At 46.2% G+C, this 26,601-nt stretch overlaps 1 protein-coding gene across 2 annotated transcripts in view; it reads left to right on the top strand.

Moving 5' to 3' along the window:
• Nucleotides 1-275: 275 nt before the first annotated feature.
• lrp2a (low density lipoprotein receptor-related protein 2a) overlaps nt 276-26,601 on the top strand; it is a 390,094-nt gene continuing 363,768 nt past the window's right edge. The window contains exon 1 of one of the 2 annotated variants that reach the window (XM_085986489.1): nt 276-604. In XM_085986489.1, coding sequence (XP_085842615.1) covers nt 538-604 — 67 coding nt within the window. In that variant the 5' untranslated portion in view covers nt 276-537. The remainder of the gene's footprint in view (nt 605-26,601) is intronic. The other variant, XM_085986488.1, reaches the window with a different exon arrangement.

The raw sequence follows: 26,601 nt of genomic DNA, 5'->3' as shown, positions 1-26,601 counted from the left end.
ATTATCTATTTGGGGAAATAATGTAAATCAATGCCACAGCAAATGTGCAGGGAAGTGAGAGGGGAAAGAGAAAAAAGTTTGTATAAAACCTTTCCAACGTATTTCATAACCTACGTAATGTTGTAGAATTAGTCATTTTAATTCAACATTCGAAGGAAATTGAGCCAAACTTTCTCAGTTAGTAAATTGGAATGAAGTGCTCGAGATTTCTATACGTGGCCGTGCCAGTATTTTTTGTACTGACCTATTGTTTACAAGTACTGTGCTGATAACGGTTTGGGAGGGTTTGCAGACTGCTCCCTGTTGGAGCAGACGGCTCTGCGTTATGCTGCTTCCAGGGCCTCGCTGCGCAGAGCTTTAGCGCTGAGCGGTTCTAGTGCAAACGCAATGTCCCGACTTTCGAACACGCCTTTTCCCAGCTAGCATCAGGAGGAAAAAAAAGACAGATCGAGCTCTACATCAACCAGGTTCCACAACCTTTTCTTACAAAGCCAGCTTCAGCAGGAGCTGGGGAAGACTCCAGCACAGGGCTGCAGCATGGCCGGCCAGACATTCTTACTCCTTCTCCTGGTAACTTTGCTTATAGTTCAGTGCAGCTTAGAAGGTAAGAAGGTGCATAAGTTTGGCAAGTTTCTATTTTCTGTAGAAACGTTTACACCTATACTATCCTATCTATTCTAATGAACTCAATAATGTGTGTAATTTTCCGTAACACGTTATTTAGAAGAAATATATATTTGCACTGTTTTTGGAAACTCGTAACATTACTTTCTAGTATAGTTGTAGTGTTGTTTCTGGTATTTAGGAAATAATATTTCCTACTGATTTTAGAATATTCTGAAAGAAGTTATTAACCAGTAAGTGATGTTTTAAAATAAGACACTCTGTTTTTAACGGGCAATAAATCAGCCATGTCCTGCAATTTAATCAGCACTTAACTCTAACAGCTCTTTCGAATTTACATCCACTTACACTGCAAACCTATAAAATAGGATCTGAAAAACAAATGAATAAAGGAACCAGCGGAAAGTACCAGGTAAAAGTGATGCGTGTAAATGGGAATCGTATGGTTAAATTCAGCTATTCACAATAAACTGCAATCTGTTCAACAGAAGTTCACGATTTCCCTGTATCTAAAGTAGTTTTGAAAGTTTTAAAAAAAACACAAGATGTAGTACAAGATGAACCATGCATCAGGTGAAAGGTTTTACTGTATTTCCCCACAATATGACTCAGTAAACCGATATTTTCTCCATTGCACAAAGCCCCACTCAGCTACAGATTTGAAATTCTTCTTGGCGAACTTTTAGTGAGTTGTCTTGTTGCTAGGTAACATGGGTGGGCATGTGACTAGCAGACATAGAGAATCTGTTAATTGGTCTTGTGTTATTAATCTGGCTCCCAGATGCCTTTCTTTACTGTACAGTGTTGTCGGATTCATCTTTTACTTTCCTTCAACCACCGTGTGGTACAATGAGACTTCTCGTCCCTTTGTTGTCCAGGGGAGGTGTTGGAAATATTCTGAGCGCATTTTAAGTCTTGGGGACTGCTAGTACATTGCTGTGCGGTGCTCAAAGTGCTCCAACTGTAATCTCTTTCCGTGCCCAGTGTAATCTCCTTAGAGTAAATCAAGTAACTAATTATAATGCAGCTGCTCGAAAAGCAGAAATTCGGTTTCAGAATGCGCTTCTATGAAACGCTGCGTTAATATTCTTTCCTATAAGTATGCAGAATCTGTGACTAAAAGGTTAACCTGTGTGGAGCAGTAACTGTTTTAACTTTTACCTTTTAGTTTAAGGAAGAGCATTTACTGTACTTGAAAAGTACCTGCTCAAGCTTTTTGTTCCTAGGAGGGGGCATTTAATCTTTAATTGGAGTGATTATTTGTTGTCTTAAGGATTTTAAATGAATGGGTTTTAAAGCACATGCTATGAAAAAATAAGCTTTGATTCCTAACAACTGCAGTGTGTGAATTGGCCCTATTATTTACTTGGGCATCTTTAGGTAACACAGAATTAATTGCGTGGAAAACTGTCCCAGGTACGTCCTGTCCACATAAAGCAGGATTAAAAAATCCAATCTGGCCAATTACCGCCCCATCAGTCTACACTCAATCACCAGCAAAGTGATGGAAGGGGTCGTCGCCAGTGCTATCGAGTGGCACTTACTCACCAATAGCCTGCTTACTGATGCCCAGTTTGGGTTCCGCCAGGATCACTCGGCTCCAGACCTCATTACAGCCTTGGTCCAAACATGGACCAAAGAGCTGAATTCCAGCGGTGAGGTGAGAGTGACTGCCCTTGACATCAAGGCAGCATTTGACCGAGTGTGGCATCAAAGAGCCCTAGTAAAATTGAAGTAAATGGGAATCAGGGAAAACTCTCCACTGGCTGGAGTCATACCTAGCACAAAGAAAGATAGTTGTGGTTGTTGGAGGTCAGTCATCTCCGCCCTAGGACGTCGCTGCAGGAGTTCCTCAGAGCAGTGTCCTCGGCCCACCCATCTTCAGCTGCTTCATCAATGACCTTCCCTCCATCACAAGGTCATAAGTGGGGATGTTCGCTGATTATTGCACAGTGTTCAGTTCCATTTGCAACTCCTCAGATAATGAAGCAGTCCATGCCTGCATACAGCAAGACCTGGATAACATTCAGGTTTAGGCTGATAAGTGGCAAGTAACATTACATAGGATTACATAGGATATACGACACAGAAACAGGCCATTCGGCCCAACCAGTCTATGTTGGCGTTTATGCTCTACACGAGCCTCCTCCTGTCTTTCCTCATCTAAATCTATCAGCATAACCCTCTCTTCCCTTTTCACTCATATGCTTGTCTAGCCTCCCCTTAAATGCATCTATACTATTCACTTCAACCACTCCCTGTGGTAGCGAGTTCCACATTCTCACCACTCTTTGGGTAAAGAAGTTTCTTCTGAATTCCCTATTGGATTTCTTGGTTACTATCTTATATTGATGGCCTCTAGTTATGCTCTTCCCCACAAATGGAAACATTCTCTCTCTATCCACTCTATCAAAATTTGTCATAATTTTAAAGACCTCTATTAGGTCACCCCTCAGCCTTTTTTCAAGAGAAAAGGGACTCCGCCTGTTCATCTTTTCCTGATACGTATACCCTTGCATTTGTGGTATCATCTTTGTAAATCTTCCCTGCACCCTCTCCAGTGCCTCTATATCCTTTTTATAATATGGCAACCAGAACTGTACACAGTACTCTCTAAGTCTGGTCTAACCAAGGTTCGATACAGGGTTAGCATAACTTTCCTACTTTTCAATTCTATGTCTCTAGAAATAAACCCTAGTGCTTGTTTTGCTATTTTTATGACCTTGCTAACCTGTGTCGCAACTTTTAGTGATTTGTGTATTTGTACTTCGAGATCCCTTTGTTCCTCTACCCCACCTAGACTCGCACTCTCCAAGTGATAAGTGACCTCCTTATTCTTCCTACCAAAATGTAATACCTCACATTTATCTGTGTTGAACTTCATTTGCCAATTATATGCCCATTCTGCATGGTTATTAATGTCCTCCTGTAATTTGTTGCAGTCCTCCTCAGTATTGACTATTTCCTCCCCCCCCCCCCCCCCCAATTCCATGTCATCTGCAAATTTAGAAATTGTGCTTTTGATTTCAAAATCTAAATCGTTAATGTAAATTGTGAACAGCAGTGGTCCCAGCACTGATTCTTGTGGAACACCACTACCCACCTTCTGCCACTGATTAGCTACCCTTTACTCTTACTCTCTGCTTTCTGTCCTGGAAACCAGCAAACAATCCATTCTGCTACTTGTCCCCTGACTCTGCATTCTCTGACCTTGTTCATCAGTCTATTATGGGGTACCTTATCGAAAGCCTTTTGAAAATCCAGATAAATTACGTCTACTGCATTACCATTGTCTACTCTCTGTTACCTCTTCAAAAAATTCAATAAGGCTGGTCAAGCAAGACTTTCCCTTTTGAAATCCATGCTGACTTTTCATTATTATATTTTTGGTTTCTTAGATGTTCTTCTATTTTCTCCTTTAGTAGGGATTCCATTATTTTTTCCTACCACCGGCATTACGTTCGCTATCCGCCAGTCCGCTGGCACTACACCTTTTTCTAATGCATTATTAAATATGCATAGTAATGCCTCTGCTATCTCTTCCCTAATTTCTTTAAAAATGCATGAATGCTATCCATCTGGACCAGGGGTTTTATCCTCTTTGAGTTTGGTTAGTTTATTTAATATGTCCCCTTTTTTTTATTTTAAATGCACTTATCTCATTACCAATCATCTCATCCAATGTCATGTTCTATCTCCCTGGTAAATACTGAAGCAAAATAATTATTTAATATTTCTGCCATCTCTCTATCGTTACCTGTGGTATTATCCTGTCTATCCCTTAATGGCCCTATTCCCAACCCAACCTTCCTTTTTTTATTGATGTGCCTATACAATATTTTACTATTTTGTTTTATGTTCTTTGATCATTAATTTCATTGTTCCTCTTTGTCTCCCTAATTGTTTTTTTGACTTCTCTCCTAATCTTTTCGTATTCTCCCTTATTGTGCACTCCCCTGCTGTCTATGTCTATGGTTCATTCCCCATTACTATATCCAACAGCGAATCCTCCCTTGTTGGGTTCTTTGCATATTGGGTTAGAAAGGAGTCCTGTACACATTGTAGGAACTCCATTCCCTTATCCCTTTTACCTACCTTTTCTGTCCAATTAATATTGGGGTAGTTGAAATCCCGCATGATGATGATTCTATGTTTTTTACTCATTTCCCTAATTTGTCTGCATATTTCTTCCTCCATCTCCCTTCCACTATTAGGTGGTCTGTAGACTACACCTATTAGTGTGATTGATCCTTTATTATCTTTTATTTCTATCCATATGGATTCTGTTTTTGTCTTGATACCTGCGTCACTTTTTTCTACTGCCATTGTTATCCCTAATAAGTACAGTTACTCTATCTCCCCTTTTTCCCTCCCCATCTTTTCTAAATATGTTCCCTGCAATGTTTAATTCCCAGTCATGATTTTTCTGTCGCCTTTTCCTGTTTTGTTTATATTTAGGCTGGTTATGTTTCTTGTTGATCCCTCCCCCCATCTTACTAGTTTAAAGCCTTTGCCACCTCCCTATTTACCCTTTCTGCTAGGACACGGGTCCCATGCCGGTTCAGGTGGAGCCCGTCCCATCGGTACATCTCCTTCCTGTGCCAGAACTGGTGCCAGTGTCCCATGAAAAGGAACCCCTCTTTCCCACACCAGCCCTTTAGCCACGTGTTAATTCTCCTGATCTGTCTACTTCTATGCCAATTTGCACATGGCTCGGGCAATAATCCAGAGATTATTACCCTCGAGGTCCTGCTTTTTAATTTAGATCCTAACTGCTGATACTCTTTCAGCAGGACCTCCTCCCTGTTCCTACCTATGTCGTTTGTTCCAACATGGACCACGGCCACTGGATTTACCCCCCTCCCTTTCCAAGTTCCTCTCCAGCTGCCACACAAGTTCCAGGTGATGCGCCATCAATTACTCAAAAGACTGAGGTTGAGCGAGTAACAATCAGGCTTTTATTAACTAAAGAATGAAGGCCTTGTCTCGAGTGGTCGACCCGTCCAGAATACTAAGGGACTGGGAGGTAGTCACTTATATACCTGGAATAGTGGGAGGAGTCAGCCGAGGCATGTCCAGACCTGTACCTAGTGGAATACACATACACATACACATACAGACAGGTATAACAGTGGTTTACCACATTCACCCCTTGTTTAAAAATGAGTCCGGCGGGGTGAAGTGTATTTAAAAGTTCGTGTATTGGAGTCTCTCCGGAGGTCTTGTCTGCCGCTGTGATCGACGTGGCGACGGCAGGGGTGGTGGAGCTTCCGGCGTCGCGTCCCGTGTAGGCTGGGGCCCTGGAGTGTAGTCCTCGTGGGTGACAGTCCAAGGCGAGCCGGCTGCTGGGGTTGGATGTCGGGTCGTGGGGGGGGGGGGGAGGGGGAGGGTGGTAGTGGGTTACAGCGGTCCCCGAGGGTGCGAGGTCTCGTATGGAGACTGTGTCCTCCCGCCCGTCCGGGTACGCAATGTAAGCATACTGGGGGTTGGCGTGGAGGAGGTCGACCCTCTCGACCAGGGGGTCCGTTTTATTGGCCCTCGTGTGTCTTCTCAGTAGTACCGGCCCTGGGGACGTCAGCCATGGCGGTAACGATGTCCCCGATGTGGACTTCCTTGGGAAGACAAACATTTTCTCGTGAGGGGTGGCATTGGTGGCAGTGCAGAGCAGTGACCAAATCGAGTGGAGCGCATCGGGGAGCACCTCCTGCCAGCGGGAGGTCGGAAGGCCCCTAGACTTTAAGGCTAGTAGGGCGGCCTTCCAAACTGTTGCATTCTCTCTTTCCACCTGTCCGTTCCCCCGGGGGTTGTAACTGGTGGTCCTGCTTGTGGCTATACCCCTAGCGAGCAGGTACTGGCGGAGTTCGTCGCTCATAAACGATGAGCCCCGGTCGCTATGGATATAGCTGGGGAAACCGAACAGGGTGAAGAGGCTGTTCAGAGATTTAATGACCGTGGCACTGGTCATGTCCGGGCAGGGGATAGCGAACGGGAATCGGGAGTACTCGTCAATGATGTTGAGGAAGTACACATTGCGGTCGGAGGAGGGGAGAGGCCCTTTGAAATCGACGCTCAGGCGTTCGAAAGGGCGAGTGGCTTTTATCAGGTGGGCTCTGTCTGGTCTATAAAAGTGCGGTTTGCACTCAGCGCAGACTTGGCAGTTCTTGGTCATGGTCCTGACCTCCTCGATGGAGTAAGGCAGGTTGCGGGCCTTGATGAAGTGGAAGAACCTGGTGACCCCCGGGTGGCAGAGGTCATTGTGGAGGGCCCTCAGCCTATCGATCTGCGCGCTGGTGCAGGTGCCACGCGATAGGGCATCTGGGGGTTCATTGAGCTTCCCAGGCCGGTACAAGATCTCGTAATTGTAGGTGGAAAGTTCGATTCTCCACCTCAAGATCTTGTCATTTTTGATTTTGCCCCTCTGCTTGTTGTTGAACATAAAAGCAACTGAACACTGGTCAGTGAGCAAGGTAAATCGTTTTCCGGCCAGGTAGTGCCTCCAATGACGCACAGCCTCCACGATAGCCTGGGCCTCCTTCTCGACCGCGGAGTGTCTGGTTTCCGGGCCCTGGAGGGTTCGTGAGAAGAATGCCACAGGTCTCCCCGCCGGATTAAGGGTGGCGGCCAGAGCGAAGTCGGACGCATCGCTTTCCACCTGGAAGGGGATGGATTCGTCCACTGCGTGCATGGTGGCTTTGGCAATGTTTTCCTTGATACGGTGGAAGGCTAAGCGGGCCTCTGCCGTCACGGGAAAAGAGGTGGACTTGATCAGCGGACGGGCTTTGTCTGCATAGTAGGGGACCCACTGAGCGTAGTAGGAAAAAAACCCTAGGCACCTCTTCAGAGCTTTTAGGCAGTGGGAGTTCCATAAGGGGACGCGTCCGGGTCGGGACCGATGACCCCGTGTTCCACAACACCGCCAAGGATGGCGAGGCAGTCTGTGTGGAATATGCACTTCTCCTTGTTATATGTCAGGTTCAGGAGTTGGGCGGTGCGGAGGAATTTCTCGAGGTTTGCGTCATGGTCCTGCAAGTCATGGCCGCAGATGGGCACATTATCTAGGTAAGGGAAAGTGGCCTGCAGCTCGTTTTGATCGACCATCCGGTCCATCTCCCTTTGGAAGACGGAGACCCCGTTGGTAACGCCGAAGGGAACCCTAAGGAAGTGATAGAGGCGGCCGTTTGCCTCAAAAGCAGTATACTGGCGGTCTTCAGGGCTGATGGGGAGCTGGTGGTACGCTGATTTCAGGTCAATGGTCGAAAAGACGCGGTACTGCGCGATCTGGTTGACCATGTCAGCTATGCGGGGGAGTGGGTAGGCGTCCAGCAGGGTGTAGCGGTTTATTGTTTGGCTGTAGTCGATGACCAGGCGTTGTTTCTCGCCAGTCTTAACGACCACAACCTGGGCTCGCCAGGGGCTGGAGCTGCCCTCAATAATCCCCTCCTTCAGGAGCCGCTCCACTTCGGTTTTGATGAAAACCCTGTCCCCGGCACTGTATCGCCTGCTCTTTGTGGCGATGGGCTTACAGTCGGGGGTGAGGTTAGCAAACAGTGGGGGGGGAGGGGTGACTCTGAGTGTGGAGAGGTTGCATCTGGTGCGCGGCAGGCAATTTGGAGGCTGCTGGCTGCGGACTGTGAGTGGGGGGAGGGGGCCACCGTACGCCATCGTAACGCTTTTGAGGTGGCACTGGAAATCCAACCCCAGTAGAATGGCAGCGCAGAGGTCGGGCAGGACCAGGAGTTTAAAATTATTGAACACAGTCCCGTCTACTACTAGTGTCACCACGCAGTAGCCGCCAATGTCTGCTGACTGGGACTCGGAGGCCATAGAAATCCGCTGGTGCGCAGGCAGGACTGGGAGAGCGCAACGCCGCACCGTGTCGGGGTGGATGAAGCTCTCTGTGCTCCCGGAGTCAAAAAGGCAGTTTATTGCATGGCCGTTTACCTTAACGTCCATTTTGGACCGAGCTAGCTGGTGCGGTCTCGTTTGGTCCAGCGTCAGAGGCCAGCGTAGGGGTCGGTGTGTCGCTGCGGGTATCAGATGGGGGGGGGGTTGGCGGTCTGCTGCGTCCCGGCTGGTGTCCAAGATGGCGGCGTCCATGATTCCCATGTGGCTGGAGTCGTCCAAGATGGCTGCTGCTGCGGTGGTTCGCACATGGCTGGGGAGGCCCAAGATGGCGGCCCACACGCGGCGCTGTTGGGGGCCCAAGATGGCGGCTCGCACGGCCCACACGCGGCGCTGCTGGCGTTCGGGGTGGCTTTGGCCTTGCAGACGCTGGCGTAGTGTCCCTTTTTCCTGCAGCCCGAGCAGGTCGCATTCTTCGCCGGGCAGCGCGCTCTGGGGTGTTTGGCCTGGCCACAGAAGTAGCATTTCTGGCCTTGGGATACTGCTGTCTGGCTTTGGGACACTGCTGCGGTGGTTGGGCTGTGGCTGGGGTGGCACGGTGCTATGGGGCTGTCCTACCGTGTCCCAGGTTGTCGTTCCCCGCGGCGTCCACGGTGCAGAGGAGTAGGCATCCATGCCCCGGAAGGCTGCGTCCAGCGTTAGTGCGATGTCGGAGGCTTTGTCGAGGGTGAGGTCACTCTGCTCCAGCAGTCGCTGTCGGGTGTAGTTGGACCTGTGGCCCGCTACGAAGGCATCCCGGATCAGTTCCTCTGTGTACTTAGTGGGCGTTACCGCCTTACACCCACAGGCCCGGCCAAGCATGGACAGTGCTTGGAGGTATTCCTCAGTCGATTCCCCAGGTTGCTTGCGACTCCCCAGAAGGTGCCTAGCGTATACTTCGTTCACAGGGCGCGTGTACTGGGTCTTGAGGAGCTGGAGGGCGGCTGTGTACGAGGTCGCGTCCCGGATGACTGAGTACACTCGGTGGTTCACCTTGGAGATCAGGACAGACAGTTTGTCCGCATCCGTTTCGACCGCAGTGGAGGCAGTCAGGAATGTCTCGAAGCACGTGAGCAAACTTGGTGGAAGCGTCCGCTTCCCGACTGTCCAGGTCCAGGCATGCTGGTGTGAGGATCTTCTCCATTATAAAAAATTTAGTTAATAAAATTGATGCGCCATCAATTACTCAAAAGACTGAGGTTGAGTGAGTAACAATCAGGCTTTTATTAACTAAAGAATGAAGGTCTTGTCTCGAGTGGTCGACCCGTCCAGAATACTAAGGGACTGGGAGGTAGTCACTTATATACCTGGAATAGTGGGAGGAGTCAGCCGAGGCATGTCCCGACCTGTACCTAGTGGAATACACATACACATACAGACAGGTATAACAGTGGTTTACCACACCAGGCAATGACTATCTCCAACAAGCGAGAGTCTAACCACCGCCCCTTGACATTTACCAGTATTACCATTGCCGAATCCCCCACCATCAACATCCTGGGGGGTCATCATTGACCAGAAACTTAACTGGACCAGCCACATAAATAGTGTGGTAACAAGAACAGGTCAGAGGCTGGGTATTCTGTGGCGAGAGTCTCATCTCCTGACTCCCCAAAACCTTTCTACCATCTACAAAGCACAAGTCAGGAGTGGAGAATATTCTCCACTTGCCTGGATGAGTGCAGCTCCAACAACACTCAAGAAGCTCGACACCATCAGGACAAAGCAGCCCACTTGATTGTTATCCCATCCACCACCTTAAACATTCACTCCCTCCACCACCGGCGCACCATGGCTGCAGTGTGTACCATCTATAAGATGCACTGCAGCAACTCACCAAGGCTTCTTTGGCAGCACCTCCCAAACCCTTGACCTCTACCACCTAGAAGGAAAAAGGCAGCAGGCACATGGGAACACCATCACCTGCAAGTTCCCCTCGAAGTCACACACCATCCTGACTTGGAAATATATCGCAGTTCCTTCATCGTCGCTGGGTCAAAATCCTGGACCTCCCTCCGTAACAGCACTGTGGGAGTACCATCACCACATGGACTGCAGTGGTTCAAGGCGGTGGCTCACCACCACCTTCTCAAGGGCAATTAGGGATGGGCAATAAATACTGGCCTTGCCAGCGACGCTCACATCCATGAACAAATAAAAAAAAAAAGTAGAAATGTATCCCACACACAGAATAATAGATATGTTGGAGTGATTGCAAAGCAATCATAGTCATTCAGATGATATAAAAAGGGCTTTATAACTATCTCCTGGGCCCTGCAATGAGATTAAAACCTGAACATCCTCCTAGATTTCTATATTTAAAAGTTTATTGAACATACCAATTGATTTTCCTATGGTATTGCTTATGGTAAGTGAGATGATATGCTGTTTTATAATGACAGGAGTGATATATTATGTAACAACAGATATATTCTGTTGCTAATTTGGAGCTGTGCTGGCCTATCATTTTAAGACAACAAATTCTAATTGTTGTAAGTAAACACAGCTTGAGGGCAGAATTTCATTGTTGACTGGTAACAGAAGTTTGCAGACAGGAAGGCACTTTTAAATTTCTGGCTTTAGCCCAGAAAAAAACAGCATGATATTTTTTATTATACTTTTGACACATTGAAATGCAACAAGTAAATCTTTTGTGGCTTCGCTCACAGTGAGTCAGAGGAAATGTTATTTATAACAGTAGGGGCGTTATGTCATATAAGGCACAATTATTAGATCCAGTGATGTACAGTAACTGAATAAGTAAAAATTCATGCTTATTACAAGGCTTTCTGGGATTTTTGATCCATATTTCACGATTTGTCCATTTTTCTGTGAAATTCAATGGCCTTTATTATTATGTTCCTTTACCGATGTACTCAATTTTTATCTCTTACCTTTTTCAAAGCCCAGAATGCACAACAAGATGGTAGGCAAGTACTTCCAAGTTGGAGGTAGATACCTTGTGTTTAGACCACTGGGAGCGGAGAAAGTGGTGGAGTTTGGCAGCACTGCAGCGGATCTTTAGGTATTGCAACACTTCAGGTTGGTCTGGGGTTTAGAAACGTTGCAGGGTAGGTCCTGTTTTTTGGCAGGACAAGGGATACCATAGATTTGTTAGCACTTTGGGAGTGGTTCCTGGGTTTGACTGCTCTGGGCTGTGAATTTTGAGATTTGGCAGAACTAGAGTCTTGGGACTGGAGTTTGGCAACACAGGGGTCCAGGGCTTTGCAGCACTGTCCAGATGATCCAGGGAATTGGCAGCACTCCAGTGGGGGTCCTGAGGTTTTGCAGCAGTGGGTGAGGGTCTGGAATTTTAGCAGCATGGGGGATGGTACTGAGATTTGACAATACTGATGGAGTAGTCCTGGTGTTTGCTAGTACTGTAGTGGGGGTCTTGGAGTTATAGCAGCACTAGGGAAAAACTGGTTTGACAGTACTGTGAAGGGGAAAGCTGGAATTTGGCATTACTGGGGTGTGGAATGAGGGTCTGGCACACTGGGAAGAGGTTTCTTGTGTTTAGCAGCGCTGAATGTGGGTTGGAGAAAGTTGGAAAGAAGTTTGTAGGACAAGACTCCAGGGACAGTGAAGTAAACATTTTGTGATTAGTTTTCAGAAAATAGTTTGAGCTTTCAGACACTAAAAGTAAATAAACACAAGACTATTTTATTAAACATTGCTTTTGTGTCAAAAATTATTGTTTTATGATGTTTTTCTCAGGATGTCAATTTCCATAATTTTATATATAGATGATTATACCATGAACTGCAAACAGGTGGTTTTATTTCATAACTTTTTTTGCAATAGTAATTTTTATGGACTACAGCAGTTGACACCCCACATTTTGCTGACACATGACAACATCTGCACTGAAGGATTAACAATTATGATATAATTGCTGTAAATTGATGAAGTGATGATGAACAGTGGATCAACAAGAAATAGAATAGGCCACTTTTCTCTCTGATAGGATGTTTTTGGATAGCTGCTTTGGGTAGATTTTAAAAAATGGCATTTCAGGACATGCCCCACCCATTGCTTTTGTCTAAACCTGACATCCTCCGCAATATCTATTTTCAGTCTCAGCTCCTGACCATATCTTATCTATGATCATTAAGGATTCCACAAAGTAAGAAGAGCTTAATATTTCAGAGTTTCATTGACCCGGAATTTGCGGTCAGTGGTGAAGCGATGGCGATCAACGCTGACCTTGAAGAAAGCTGCCCACAAAGATCTCGTGATCTCTGGTGAAAATTTTAGGTTTCTTGACATTAAATTGATTGTAGCACTGTTAAAAGGGGAGTCCTCGCATAAAGCAGCAGTGATGTCATCAAGCTGTCTAAACAGCCAATCACATTGAAGAATGCTCACAGACAGCAAACCAGGAAATAAAAAGTACTGATTCAATTGACTTTTTAAAATGTTAGAGACTGAAATAAAGATTAGGACATACACATGGGGTTAAGGTAGAAGCTGAAATATCAGAAACAAACTTTAAAAATAACTAAATTTAAAAAAATTATTTTTAAAAACTAGTAATTTTCTGTCATAAGGAGAAATTTGTTCAGTTGCTTTGTAATATATTTGAAGAAAATATTGTTGAGGTGTCCGGACAAACTCTGCAAATTCTAAGGCTGGGATTTTGCTCCCCTCAAGGGGTCTGTGGCGGGCGACGTCCGTGGTGGGTCCCGACCCCGATGCTGGCTCCATCCCGCTCTGTGAAATGAATTTCCGTAAATAGGGCTCGTTGAGCCGACCCAGCTTGTTTCCCGGCCAATTAGAGGAAGCGGGTCTGGTGATTTCATTTGATGATGCGTCATCAGCCGGTTTCCTTAAAGGGACCATGGCCAACTTTATTTTGACATTTGTGCTGTCAGTATTCTACAGCATTGAGGTGTTGCAAACACTGACAATGACTGCACAAAGCTGCACCCAGGCTCTTCCATGACTCCCTCCATATGCTTATGGAGGGAGTCGCAGCACGTAGGGAGATTCTCTTCCCTTCTCATGGGCAGAAGATACCTCCCCAGGAGATCAACACAGCCTGGTTGCACATTGCAGAAGTTGGCACAAGCAGGGATGTGGTCAGAAGAATCTGGGTGCAGTGGCGCAAATGTTTCAATGATCTCAGTAGATCACGAGACGTTAGTACAAAGTCACACTCAACCTCATCCTGCTGTGTCTCTCATCACATCCCCATCACTCTGCCTTCCCTACCCTACACCTGCACATCCTTACTCACACCAACGTACCTTGCACCTCCACCCATCCCCCTCTCTCTATTGACATTATCACATCCCCATCTCACTAGCCACCCCTCACACTCGCCGCCCTCCTCGTGCAATCATACCAACTAACAACACACAAGGGTAGGCACTTGGGTGTTTTACGCTATTTTCACGTAAAGTTTCTGTTCATGTGGTGTCAAACATTGAAACCTTTATTTTCAACACTTCGCATTCTTGGACAGATTTGCGTGCACCTTTGCAAGTGGCTTAGTGAGTTGTAGTGAATAGTGAGACATAATGGTGCCCTCCGCAATGGTGATGTGTGTGAAAGGAATGGCTTGGGCATTGTAGGGATGCTTTATGGTGTTGGTGTGGGGTGGTGTCAACCTGGCGCATCCTGGGATGGCCAGGGTGTACAGCATCAAGTGAAGTAAATCTGGCTTTGGTGAGGCCATCCCTGGCCTCCCGGGCAGCAATGTGGTTGGGTGCTGGTGTCCTGTGCAGCATCAGGTGATTGCGGGGAAGGTTGGTGGTGTTATTGGTGCTGTTGGTATTGGGGCTGATTGTGGTCTGATTCTGAGGACTAAGGTGAGAGAGTATAAAGGGCACCCATGCTGATGGAATAGATGGCAAATGAAGTAGAGATGACAGAAGCGATCTGTTAATGGTGAGAGAGGTAGTGAGGCCATACTGCACGGAGACTTGTATAAAGAATTGCAGCATGCTGAATCTGTTGTGGAAATGCAGTGAGGAACAGCTTGTTACTGAGGGAAGATATCTCTGTAAGGTGGGAGCTTTTACTTTACATTTGAAACTGTCGGCTCAACAGCTGATTCAATGGCCGCTGAACTCCCGCCTCCGCTTGACAGACGTGGGCCCCGACCAGCGTGGACCCCATGAGTGAGCTGTCAGCTGCAAAAGGTAAGCTGAAAATTATTCTTAAGTGGCTGTAAACTACCCACTAATTACCTGAATTGGGTCGCCCACCAGTGTCGGGTCTGCTCAGCACTGACGGACTCTACATCGGGAAAGTCGCATGGGAGTGAGTTCCCGACCCACTGTCAAAAATATCAAATTTCTCACATCCCGCCTGCTGACCCCCTGGAAAATTCCGGCCTAAATCTTTCTCAAGTTTTAGCTTGGCTTAGTGGTAGCACTCTCTCCTGAATTATACGATTGTGTTCAAATCCTAATCCAGGGCCTAAGCATATAGGGGTCGGGTTTCCGCTAGTTATATCCGCGCAATCTGGGTGGAATTGGTCAAACCAGCGCAAAAGATCGGGGAATTTTAAACATAAGTAAGCCTAAAAGCACGCACGCTCATGTTTTCTGTGATATTTTATGCTGGTTCAAGATTCAATTCACCTGAATCAACCCCGCCCACAAAACTGGCCCCACCCCCAGGTCAAAATTGTGAAACTCCACTGATTGCGCTGGTTAGGGAAGACTGTTCAAATTGCGTTCATTTTCTCGGGCGCACAGGCACTCGTAGGCATGTTTTCAAAGTTTTTTCATATCAAAAAATATTTAATTTACTAAGCAATTGACTAGTGTACACCAATGAAACTAGTACTGTAAATGGTCCAGTATAGTTTTTTTTAAGTCAGGTTACTCACAGATGGCGGACTGGATACCCTTATTAAAAATGCTTATTTTTGGTGATAATCCCATTTTCAGCTGTCTTAATAAAACTGCACCAGGTTGCCACTTTTAAATACATCAAGGAATACCTTTTAATGGAAAGAAAATAAAGTAACAATTATGTTCTATTATGCTGGACGATTGCGCTGGTTCATGGAAGATTTTACATTTGTGATTATACAAATGAATTTTAGTGGAAACGTGACATGTAATCTAACCAGCGCAATTTCAAGTGCGTATTGGGCACAATTTTAGGATTGTGACCAAAACGGGTGCTCTAGCTTATAATCTAGGTTTACACTGGAGTGCTCTACTGAAGGAGTCAGAAGTGCCATCTTTCAGATGATATGTTTAACAGAGGCCTTATCTGCTTATTCAGATGAAAATAAAAGATCCCAAAAAGATCTCTTTGAAGAACAGGAAGATGTTCTGGAAAACATTCATCTCTCAACCAACATCACCAAAAATAAATTATTGGGCCATTTATTTCATTTGCTGTTGTGGCTGCCTCATTTGCCTTCAACATAACAATGACTATATCTGAAAAGTAAATCACTAGCTGTGAAGCCCTTTGTGAAATCTTGAGAACTTGAAAGGTGCTATATAAATGTAAAGTGTTTCTTTAACATTTACAGTACTGCTTGTTTATTCATATAGACCTTGAAGAATTCAAATACAGTTAACAGGCACATTAAGGCTGGACTTTTCTGTCCTTGAGGGTGTCTGGTGTGGGCGGTCGCTGCGGCAGGTCGCGACCCCGCTCCTCATTCCATTCTGCTCCTGAGATCGACTTTCCATTAATGGTGCCTATTAAGGCAGCCCTGCACGTTACCCGGCCCTATTAAATGGTGTGGGTCTAATGACATCATCGATAATGCGTTTTCAGCCGGGATATTTAAATGGGCCATGGCCACATTGCATTTGAAAGTTCATCTAGCATTGTGCAGGCACTGCACTGCACCATTGGAGTGTTGGAAAGACTAGCAAACGTGACTGCACAGAGACAGAGGGCTGCACCCAGGTTCTCAGATGGCTTCCTCCATATGCTTGTGGAGGATGTGAGAGCATGCAGGGAGGTCCTCTTCCTTTCCGATGGACTCCCCAGCAGAGGTGGTCAACAGCAGGGATTTTGTTAGGAGGACCTGTGTGCAGTGCCACAAACATTTCAATGATCTCATTAGATCAGGATAGGTAAGTGCAAAGCCATGCTCAACTTCATCCTGCTGTGCCTCTCATCACATCCCCATCACTCTGCCTTCCCAACCCTACTCAGTTGGGAGTTGGATAAGTATCGGAAGGAAAGAAATTTGCAGGGCTACAGGGAAAGGGCAGGGGAATGGGACTAGCTGAAGTGCTCTTGCAGAGAGCCGGCATGGGCTCAACGGGCTGAATGGCCTTTTTCTGTGCTGTAACCATTCTATGATTCTATGGTATCTGTTCCCATTCTTGATATGACCTATCTAACTCATCTCTTTACTGTCCCAAAGGTCCATCAAGAGCCCCACCCACTGTCCAGGAGGAAGAGGAAGACGACTCCTCAGAGGAGCCTCCAGCCTCTGAGGGTGCACCGTCACCAGACATGAGCGCACCCAGCACCAGCGCAGATATGCACACCTCGATGGGTGCCACGTGAGATAGAGTAGTGTTGTCACCTAGTGTCTCAAGACACAAGTGAGCAAGAGCAGATGGTGGAGACAGGGACAGCGGTGGAGACAGGGACAGCAGTGGAGACTCCTCGGCAGAGCATGCAGGACACTCCCAGCTCTGCTCAGTTGCATGCAGATGCTGAGCCTCTGGGGCCATCCAGAACAAGGGTAATCCTGGAGATGCAGCAAGAAGTGCAGGAAGCTCTGACAAGTTTTGCGACCGCGATGTCTGCAAATGTGCAGAGAATGGAGCAGACCATGTCCAAAATGGGTACCACCATGGCGATGGCGACTGCAGGCTCTTCCATGGAAAGGATAACCACCTGCATGGAGCAACTAATGCGCCACTCACTGGAGCACATGGTCTCTATGGTGAATAGATGGCTCTCTATGGAGAATAGATGGCAAACGCTGATAGACCTCCTGTCTAGTAGGGATGTTCACGTAGATGTGGGTCCTCATGACCCCACTGCTGTGATGCAAGGTGCTCTCCAGCTCCTTGCTAGCAGGTGGCCCATGAGAGGGATGATGGTGAGAGCGGGCGCTCCTCTCAAAGCACTCATACTTCTCCCCTGTTGCCCCACCCCCCCCAGTCAGAGCCCCAGATGACTCCTTGGATCACGATGGCCGAGTCTGCCCCTGCACAGTTGCAGGAGGAGCAGACTTTGTCGGGGCCATCACAGGCTCCAAAACCCAGAGGACATCCGCCAAATGTGTCTATGTAGTTGCAGCACGCTGCCTCTACCTCTGCTGAAGCCACAGGGGTAGCACCTCATAGAAGGATGCATAAGAGAAAGATGAAGCACAAGTAGATGCACAAGGGTAGCCACTTGGGTGTTTTAATAAATATTTGTGTAAAGTTTCCGTTACTGTGATGTGACAGATAAAATTAATTATTTCCACCACTGGACAAATTTGTGTGCAACTTTGGAAGTGGCCTAGTGAGTTGGAGTGAATGGTGAGACATAAGCTAGGGACTAAATTAAAAAGCAGAACCACAAAGGTCATAATCTCTGGATTATTACCGGAGCCACAAACAAATTGGCATAGGGTCAATAGGATCAGGGAGATGAATGCATGGCTCAAAGATTGGTGTGGGAGAAGTGAGCTTAGATTCGTGGGGCACTGGTACCAGTACTGGGGCAAAAGAGAGGTGTTCCGTTGGGATGGACTACACCTGAACCATGCTGGGACTAGAGTTCTAGCAAATCGAATAACTAGGGAGGTAGACAGGGCTTTAAACTAAATAAGGGAGGGAGGGGGGGTGGTGGAGAAACCCGGTGGAGAGAAATCTAGAATGCTAAAGAGAAAAGACAAGGAAGCAGTGCAGGAAAGTGATTGGGGTAAGGATAACCAGATTGTGTCAGGAAGGGACAGGGCGTACAAACAAAAGAGTGTACTACCAAATAGGGTCCGGGTAAGAAAAAATGGTAAGACAAATAGGGCCATAGTACAAAAAAAAATTAAGATGTTAAAAAGACAAATCTAAAGGCACTGTATCTGAATGCACGAAGCATTTGTAATAAGATAGAAGAATTAACAGCGCAAATAGATGTAAATGGATACAATATAATTGCGATTACGGAGACATGGCTGCAGGGTGACCAAGGCTGGGAGCTGAATATCCAAGGATATTCGATATTTAGGAAGGACAGGCAAAAAGGAAAAGGAGGTGGGGTGGCATTGTTAGTAAAGGATGAAATCAGCAATAGTGAGAAAGGATATTGGCTCAGAAAATCAAGATGTAGAATCAGTCTGGGTGGAGCTAAGAAGCACCAAGGGCAGAAAACATTGGTGGGAGTTGTCTATAGGCCTCCAAACAGTAGTGGTAATGTAGGGGATGGCATCAAACAGGAAATTAGAGATGCATGTAACAAGGGTACTACAGTAATCATGGGTGACTTTAATCTACATCTAGACTGGCCAAACCAAATTAGCAATAATACTGTGGAGGATGAATTCCTGGAGTGTTAACGAGATGGTTTTTTAGACCAGTACACTGAGGAGCCAACTAGGGAACAGGCTATTCCTAGATTGGGTATTGTGTAATGAGAAGGGGTTAATTAATAATCTTGTTGTGCGGGGTCCTTTAGGGAAGAGTGACCATAACCTGATAGAATTCTTCATTTAAGATGGAAAGTGAAAGAAGTCCAATCGGAAACTAGGGTCCTAAATCTAAACAAAGGAAACTATGCAGGTATGAGGAGTGAGTTGGCTATGATAGATTGGGGAGTTTCATTAAAAGGCATGATAGTGGATAATGGCTAACATTTAAGGAACAAATGCATGAATTGTAACAGTTATACATTACTTTCTGGCGCAAAAACACAAAAGGAAAAGCGGCCCAATCATGGCTAACAAAAGAAATTAAGGATAGTGTTAGATCCAAAGAGGAGTCATATAAAGTTGCCAGAAAAAGTAACAAGCCTGAGGATTGGGAGCAGCTTAGAATTCAGCAAAAAAGGACCAAGAGATTGATTAAGAGGGGAAAACTAGAGTATGAGAGTAAACTTGCAAGGAACATAAAAGCGGATTGTAAAAGCTTCTAAAAGTATGTAAAAAGAGTAGTGAAGACAAATGTAGGTCCCTTAGTCAGAAACGGGAGAATTTATAATGGGGAACAAGGAAATGGCAGAGCAATTAAACAAATACTTTGGTTCTGTCTTCACGGAAGAGGACACAAATGACTTCCCAGAAATGTTAAGGAACCAAGGGTCTAGTGAGAAGGAGGAATTAAAGGAAATTAGTATTAGTAAAAAAAATAGTGCTGGAGAAATTAATGGGACTGAAAACCGATAAATTCCCAGGGCCTCCTGATCTGCATCCCAGCGTACTAATAGGTAGCCATGGAAATAGTGGATGCATTGGTTGTCATCTTCCAAAATTCTATAGATTATGGAACAGTTCCCGCAGATTGGAGGGTGGCAAATGTAACCCCACTATTTAAAAAAGGAGGGAGAGAAAACGGGGAACTACAGACCGGTTAGCCTAACATCAGTAGTAGGGAAAATGCTAGAGTATTATAAAGGATGTGATAACAGGACACTTAGAAAATATCAATGGGATTAGACAAAGTCAACATGGATATATCAAGGGGAAATCGTGTTTGACAAACCTACTGGAGTTTTTTGAGGATGTAACTGGTAGAATAGATAAGGACGAACCAGTGGATGTGGTGTATTTGGATTTTCAGAAGGCCTTTGATAAAGTCCCACATAAGAGGTTAGTGTGCAAAATCAAAAGTACATGGGATTGGGGGTAATATACTGGCATGGATTGAAAATTGGTTAAAAGACAGGAAACAGAGAGTAGGAATAAATAGGTCTTTTTCGGGATGGCAGGCGGTGACTAGTGGGGTACCGTAGGGATCAGTGCTTGGGCCCCAGCTATTCACTATATATATCAATGATTTGGATGAGGGAACCAAATGTAATTTTTACAAGTTTGCTGACGACATGAAACTAGATGGGGTTGTGAGGAGGATGCAAAGAGGCTTCAAGGTGATTTAGACAAGTTGAGTGAGTGGGCAAATACATGGCAGATGCAGTATAACGTGGATAAATGTGAAGTTATCCACGTCAGTAGGAAAAACAGAAAGGCAGAGTATTTAAATAGTGATAGATTGGGAATTGTTGCTGTACAAAGGGACCTGGGTGTCCTTGTACACCAGTTACTGAAAGCAAACATGCAGGTGCAGCAGGCAGTTAGAAAAGCAAATGGTATGTTGGCCTTCATTGCAAGAGGATTTGAGTACAGGAGCAGGGATGTCTTGCTACAGTTATATAGGGCCTTGGTGAGACCACACCTGGAGTACTGTGTGCAGTTTTGGTCTCCTTACCCAAGAAAGGACATACTTGCCATAGAGGGAGTGCAGCAAAGGTTCACCAGACTGATTCCTGGGATGGTAGGACTGTCGTATGAGGAGAGATTGGGTCAACTAGGCCTGTATTCACTAGAGTTTAGAAGAATGAGAGGGGATCTCATTGAAACGTATAAAATTCTGACAGAGCTAGACAGACTGGATGCAGGGAGGATGTTTCCCCTGGCTGGGGGTCTAGAACGAGGGGTCACAGTCTCAGGATACAGGGTAGGATATTTAGGACTGAGATGAGGAGAAATTTCTTCACTCAGAGGGTGGTGAACCTGTGGAATTCTCTACCACAGAAGGCTGCGGAGGCCAAGTCACTGAATATATTTAAGAAGGAGTTCGATAGATTTCTAGACACAAAAGGCATCAAGGGATATGGGGAGAGAGCGGGAACATGGTACTGTATTGAGATAGAGGATCAGCCATGATCATATTGAATGGCGGAGCAGGCTCGAAGGGCTGAATGGCCTACTCCTGATCCTATTTCTCTATGTTCTATGTATAATGTTACCTGCAGCAATGGCGGTCAGTGTGAAAGGAATGGCTTGCTCATTGTAGGGATGCTTTATGGTGTTGCTGTGGGGTGGTGCAAACCTGGCGCAGCATGTGGCAGCCATATGGGTGTAATGTCTGAAGTAAATCTGGACATGATGTGGTCATCTGTAGCCTCTCTGGCAGCAATGTGCTCGGGTGCTGATGGGATCTGGACTGCAAATTCCTCCTGCTCCTCCTCCTCTGAAGAGGCTGTGTGCTCAGAACCTTGCTCCTCATGCAGCGCTAATCCTTGCTTCTGCGCTATGTTGTGCAGGGCGCAGCAGACCACGATGATTCTGGAGACCCTGGCTGGTGCGTACTGAAGGGCTCCTCCAGACCTGTCCAGGCATCTGAAATGCATTTTCAGCATGCCTATTGTCTGCTCTATGACACATCTGGTGGAAATGTGGCTTTCATTATATCTCTACTTGACCTCCTCAAGGGTGTCATGAGCCACTTTTGACACTGCTGCTCCGTCATGTTGAGGAAGCTCATCCTCTACCTGTATACCCTATGTTGAGGGTATCGCCTCCGGCGCGGTGCAGCCCTGCGCTGATGCCATCAGTCCTGTGCAGCATCAGATGGTTGAGGCGAAGGTTGGTGGTGTGCATGGTACTGCTGGTGGTGTGGGCTCATCATTCTGAGGACCAAGGTGAGACAATATAAACGGTACCCATGCTGATGTAATAGATGGCAGGTCAAGTAGAGATGACAGAAGCAATCTGTCAATGGTGTGATAGGTTCTGCCAATGAGGTGACAGTGGATCCTAACTTTGCTGAAAAGACTTGGAACCTCTAGAAAGGTAAACCTGTGCTGACAATGCACTCAACAACAGCATCTGCCTTAGGAAAGTGACCAGGTGTCAGGTGGGAGTTTTTACTGTACTTTTCATGCTGTGCACTAATGAGCTGAATCAATGGCCATTGAACTTCCGCCTCAGGTTTACAGATGTGATTCCCGAGCTGTGTGATTCCTGTGGTCATCCAGGGAAATTTGAAAGCTATTGTTCAAAAGATGATTCTGACAAGTACCTAATGATGATCTAAATTACGTCTGCCGTTTGGGTCGCTGGCAAACGCGCCCGAGGGAAAGGCATGTGGGGGCGGGATGACAGCAGGTTCCCAACTCGCTCCAAGGTATTTCAAATTTCCCTCCCGACCCACCTCCAATCGCGCCCGCATGGACCCCAGAAAATTCCGGCCTAAGATTTTGTAACAGCTTAAGTACACTTTGGTGCTAAACCTGTGATTTACTTTCTCAAAGTGGAGAACAATACAATGTAGTGCTTTGCCACGTTTTCTATGTATTTTCTACTAACTGATCCAAACAATAACGTGGCCAAAATTTTCCACCCCTTCTAGCTCACTCTCTCATTGCAACTCTGGCAGCAGTGTGGTAGAAGGGCCTGGAAATAGAGTGGGACCCAGATACTTGGTTTTGTAAGAGTTGTGGGGCTAGAAATTGGGCACCTTAGCGCCTCCGGGGGAAATATCTACTCCTGCTATATTCAGCGGGAGGTTTGCGGCGGCGCTATGGCGTTGTGTCCCGATCTCCTTTGCCCAGAGATCGTGACGTCATCGCCATGCGCATTCCCCCGGTGGTGCCCTGGACCCAAACTTTGGTTCCACCCCCTGCAGCATCACTGGGCGAAAACACCAGTAGCTGCAGGAGGCGTTCATCGGGAGGCCGGGCGCTTCGGGGGCGATACTTAAAGGCAAGGTGGTCAAGGTAAGTGAAAAGAATTCGGAAATGCTGTTTCTCAATTTTTTTCCTTGTCTTCGCCAGCGATTGATCAGCCTGGCACTCTGCTTCAGTGCATTAGGCTGATCGGGCCGGACCGCGACTGCCTTCGGGGACCAGGTAAGTTTTCCCCTTGCAGAGCCTGCAGTGAAGGAGCCTTCCAATGCGGCAGCACTACCTGGCCCCTTGTGCAGCGTTGCTCATCTACCACCCCGCCTGTTGCGCTCCAGGAAGGAAGTGGAATACTTAATTTAGTGCTCCACTTCCTAGAGCACAAAACCAAATTTTTTAAAAGTTGTAAAACATTAGCGCCTGGTGCTAATTTTTTCAACTTTTAAAAGTTAGTACTTCTGTTTGGAGACAGAATCCTATATATATTATGCATTAGATAAGATGCAAAATGTAATTTCTTACCATTTTAGAAAAGTCAAACCATGCAACCTATATTGCAGAAATGGAGCCTTTATTTAATTGAATATAACTGAGCAATAGCATACAATAAAATATAGTGGGCTCCACTTAGGATGTTTAATTATTACATAAAATGTATATTGTAGCGGTTCGTGTGCATCGCCACTAAATAATCGAGTTCGACTTCGAACTATAAATAAGTTGTTGTATTTAACCTGTTCCTGTAAATAAACAGGTAAGGTAGCAGGTAAGATGGCTGACTGTAGGAGCACCGTGGTGTAGGTCTTTCCCCAGCGGGGACGCCACGAGGACTGAGTTCGCAGTCCTGTGGAGAGCGCGATGACGTCATCGCGTTTGTGTTGTGACATCATCACGTTGTTCGCGTTTCCCGCGCTTAGGGCGTCATGTGATGCGCGTCGTTGCGTCGCTGGCCGTTGAGGCTGAAGTCGCGAGCGCGGGAGTGGGAGCTGGAGGCCAGGCTGAGCCGGTGCTTGCCGCGGGAGCGGAAGATCGCGTCGCTCCCGTCGGCCGGCCGAAGTCGCGAGGCCGGGCTGTGCCGGCGGCCGTCCTGGAAGGCCGAGTCGGGCCGGCGGCTGCCGCACGTACGTTACGTGACGTGATGTCAGCGCGTTGGGGCCCGTCTTAAAGGGGCAACGGCCCAAACAGGTAGGTTGAAGGGGCAACGGCCCAAACAGGTAAGTTATACATACAGTAAGGTAAGTTAAAGGGAATTATGTATCTCAATGTAAGGGACAACCGGTGGTACTGCCACAATATTATATTAAACTCTTAAAAATGGACAGCATGTGACGAGATCAAAATATGTGGAAAAAATGCTACAAAAACATTCCAAGCACTTTTAATTGAAATTAATTTTATAATAAACATTGAACATGTTTAGCACAATTTCAACACCTTAAAATGGATCCAGTTATAGTCCGACTGCAAAACCAACAAATGTTTGTTACCCTTGGTCTGCCTTCCGATTCTGTTGGACGGTTGGTTGATGTGATGGTCCAATGCATGGAATGTTCAAAGATCCCCAGTGTAGTCAGTGTTCACAAATTGGTGAAATTCGTCAAGGCAGCTGATAACCATTTTTTCTCTCCTCCATGCCAGGCACCGTGTACCTGTGGTGTACTGCGCCTTTGATGGGCTAGGATCGCCCAAATTTACTTCTCTGATATATTGGCATGTCATGCGCACTTCCCCCCCCCAGTGGCATATCCTCATGCTGGGTGGGAACAAGAGACGGAAACTGGCCCATCTGCAGGCTTGAGAGGCTCCTGGTTGCTGTTAGAGTTATCAGCCAGAAGGCCCCAAAGCTCATATTGAGGAGGGAAGAGGAGGACCATATATGCTGTCCCCTGCCGCCGCCACCCCCCCCTGCCTCATAACATGGGAATGCAAGCTCAAAACTAGTAATGCCTAGTGCAGGAAATCCTGGAGCAGCACAGTGGGAGAAGTGACCTGACATAAAGGGTCTCTGCTGCCTTTTCCACTTTGCACCTGGGACTGAACAGTTTTCAGGTGCAGCAAAAAGAAAAATCAGCTCTGTAAACTCTTCCAAACACTGGTGGCGGTGGCAGACAATTTTTATTCTCATTATTTTCTATCACTTCAGTAATTGTTGACTGACCTCATTAATGGCAGTCAGAGGTTCAGGGCAATCTGCTGTGTTGTTAATGTCAACCAGTTGGCTAAGTTCTTCCAATGGTGGCATCACTTTTTCCACGATGAGAGTACATTCTTCATCAGGTGAAGGCAGCTCTGACAAAATAGGTATTTATTTTGCCTTTGTACTAGTTATTTATTCTTGTAGGTTTCATCATGCCATGGCAGCCAACAGCAGGTGAATTGCACCAAAAAGATTAAAACTGTGTGGCTATTTGTTATCTTGTGCTCCCAATTCCATCAGCAGCATGTAAAATTCTAATCCTGTAGTACTGTTTCAAGTTTTTAATTGCACTTTGATCCATCAATAATGTTGTGTTTGGAGGCAGAAAAAAAATAGTTTGAAATTTGTAAAAGTAAGATGTGGAAACACTATGCAGCTGTCCAAATGGATTGCATATTCTTGATGCCTGGATCTGCCCTGATCATAGATCCTCTTTAGCCACTTGAAAATATAGCTGAATTTATTCAGGCATTGGAATTTGTTTATGTATAATTTGGATTAGATTAAGGCTGACTCAATAGAAGCAACTTGCCTCTCACTGATTGGTAAGGGGACTGCATCAGATATAAGTATATATGATAAGGTACTTGACAGGAGGCTTCTTACAAAGAATCAGGTGTATGGTCTCGGAGGAAGTGTTCTAGTACGCAGGTATAGACAGGAAATAAATTCTGGGAATTTCTTTGTGGGGTTTTCCTGATCGGCTGCTGTATCTTCGGCGGAAAATCGGCAGAAACCCCAGGTAGGCATGTAAACAGGGTTTCCACCAAACTTCTGCTGAAGTTACGATAATCAATCTGGAGAACCTCTCCACCCCCCAGGAAATTACCAATGAGAAGTTAAGCTTAATGCATGTTGCACAGATTGGAGAAAGGTTGGAAGTGTAGATCTCCAGGGGGTCATAGAATCATATGCCTAGAAATTGGGCATTGACAGAAACCTGCCGATGTCACCATGGCCTTGGGTTTATGGCCACTGAAAATGGCTGCAGCATTACCGGGCAAAAATTCGCGCTGGAGGCTGGAGATTTGTAGCACATTGCTAACTTACCGTGCAATGCCCTCCTGGTGGTGGTCGTGGAGAGAAGGCATCTGACCCGAAGTTCCCGTCTAGGAGCGGCGTTGCAGCTTCTTACAGCTCTGGGAGCGAGGCTGTGGAGTTCGCAAGGAATTGTGGGCAATTAAAAGGGCTATGAATTAAAGGGGCAATGTATTTAGAACTAAGAAATTAAAATGCGGTGAAAAAATAGTTTTCAGCCCTTATTGCCTTTCAAAAAAAAATTACCATTAAAAAGAAGTCCCGAATGAGAGTCTTAAGCACTTAAAGCTGAATTCCCTTCCAAACCTGAAAAA

This window comes from Somniosus microcephalus, chromosome 4 (assembly GCF_052327205.1).
Source record: "Somniosus microcephalus isolate GS21.2 chromosome 4, FLI_Smic_1.0, whole genome shotgun sequence".
Lineage (NCBI taxonomy): Eukaryota > Metazoa > Chordata > Chondrichthyes > Squaliformes > Somniosidae > Somniosus > Somniosus microcephalus.
This window is presented reverse-complemented; position numbering and strand designations above follow the sequence as displayed.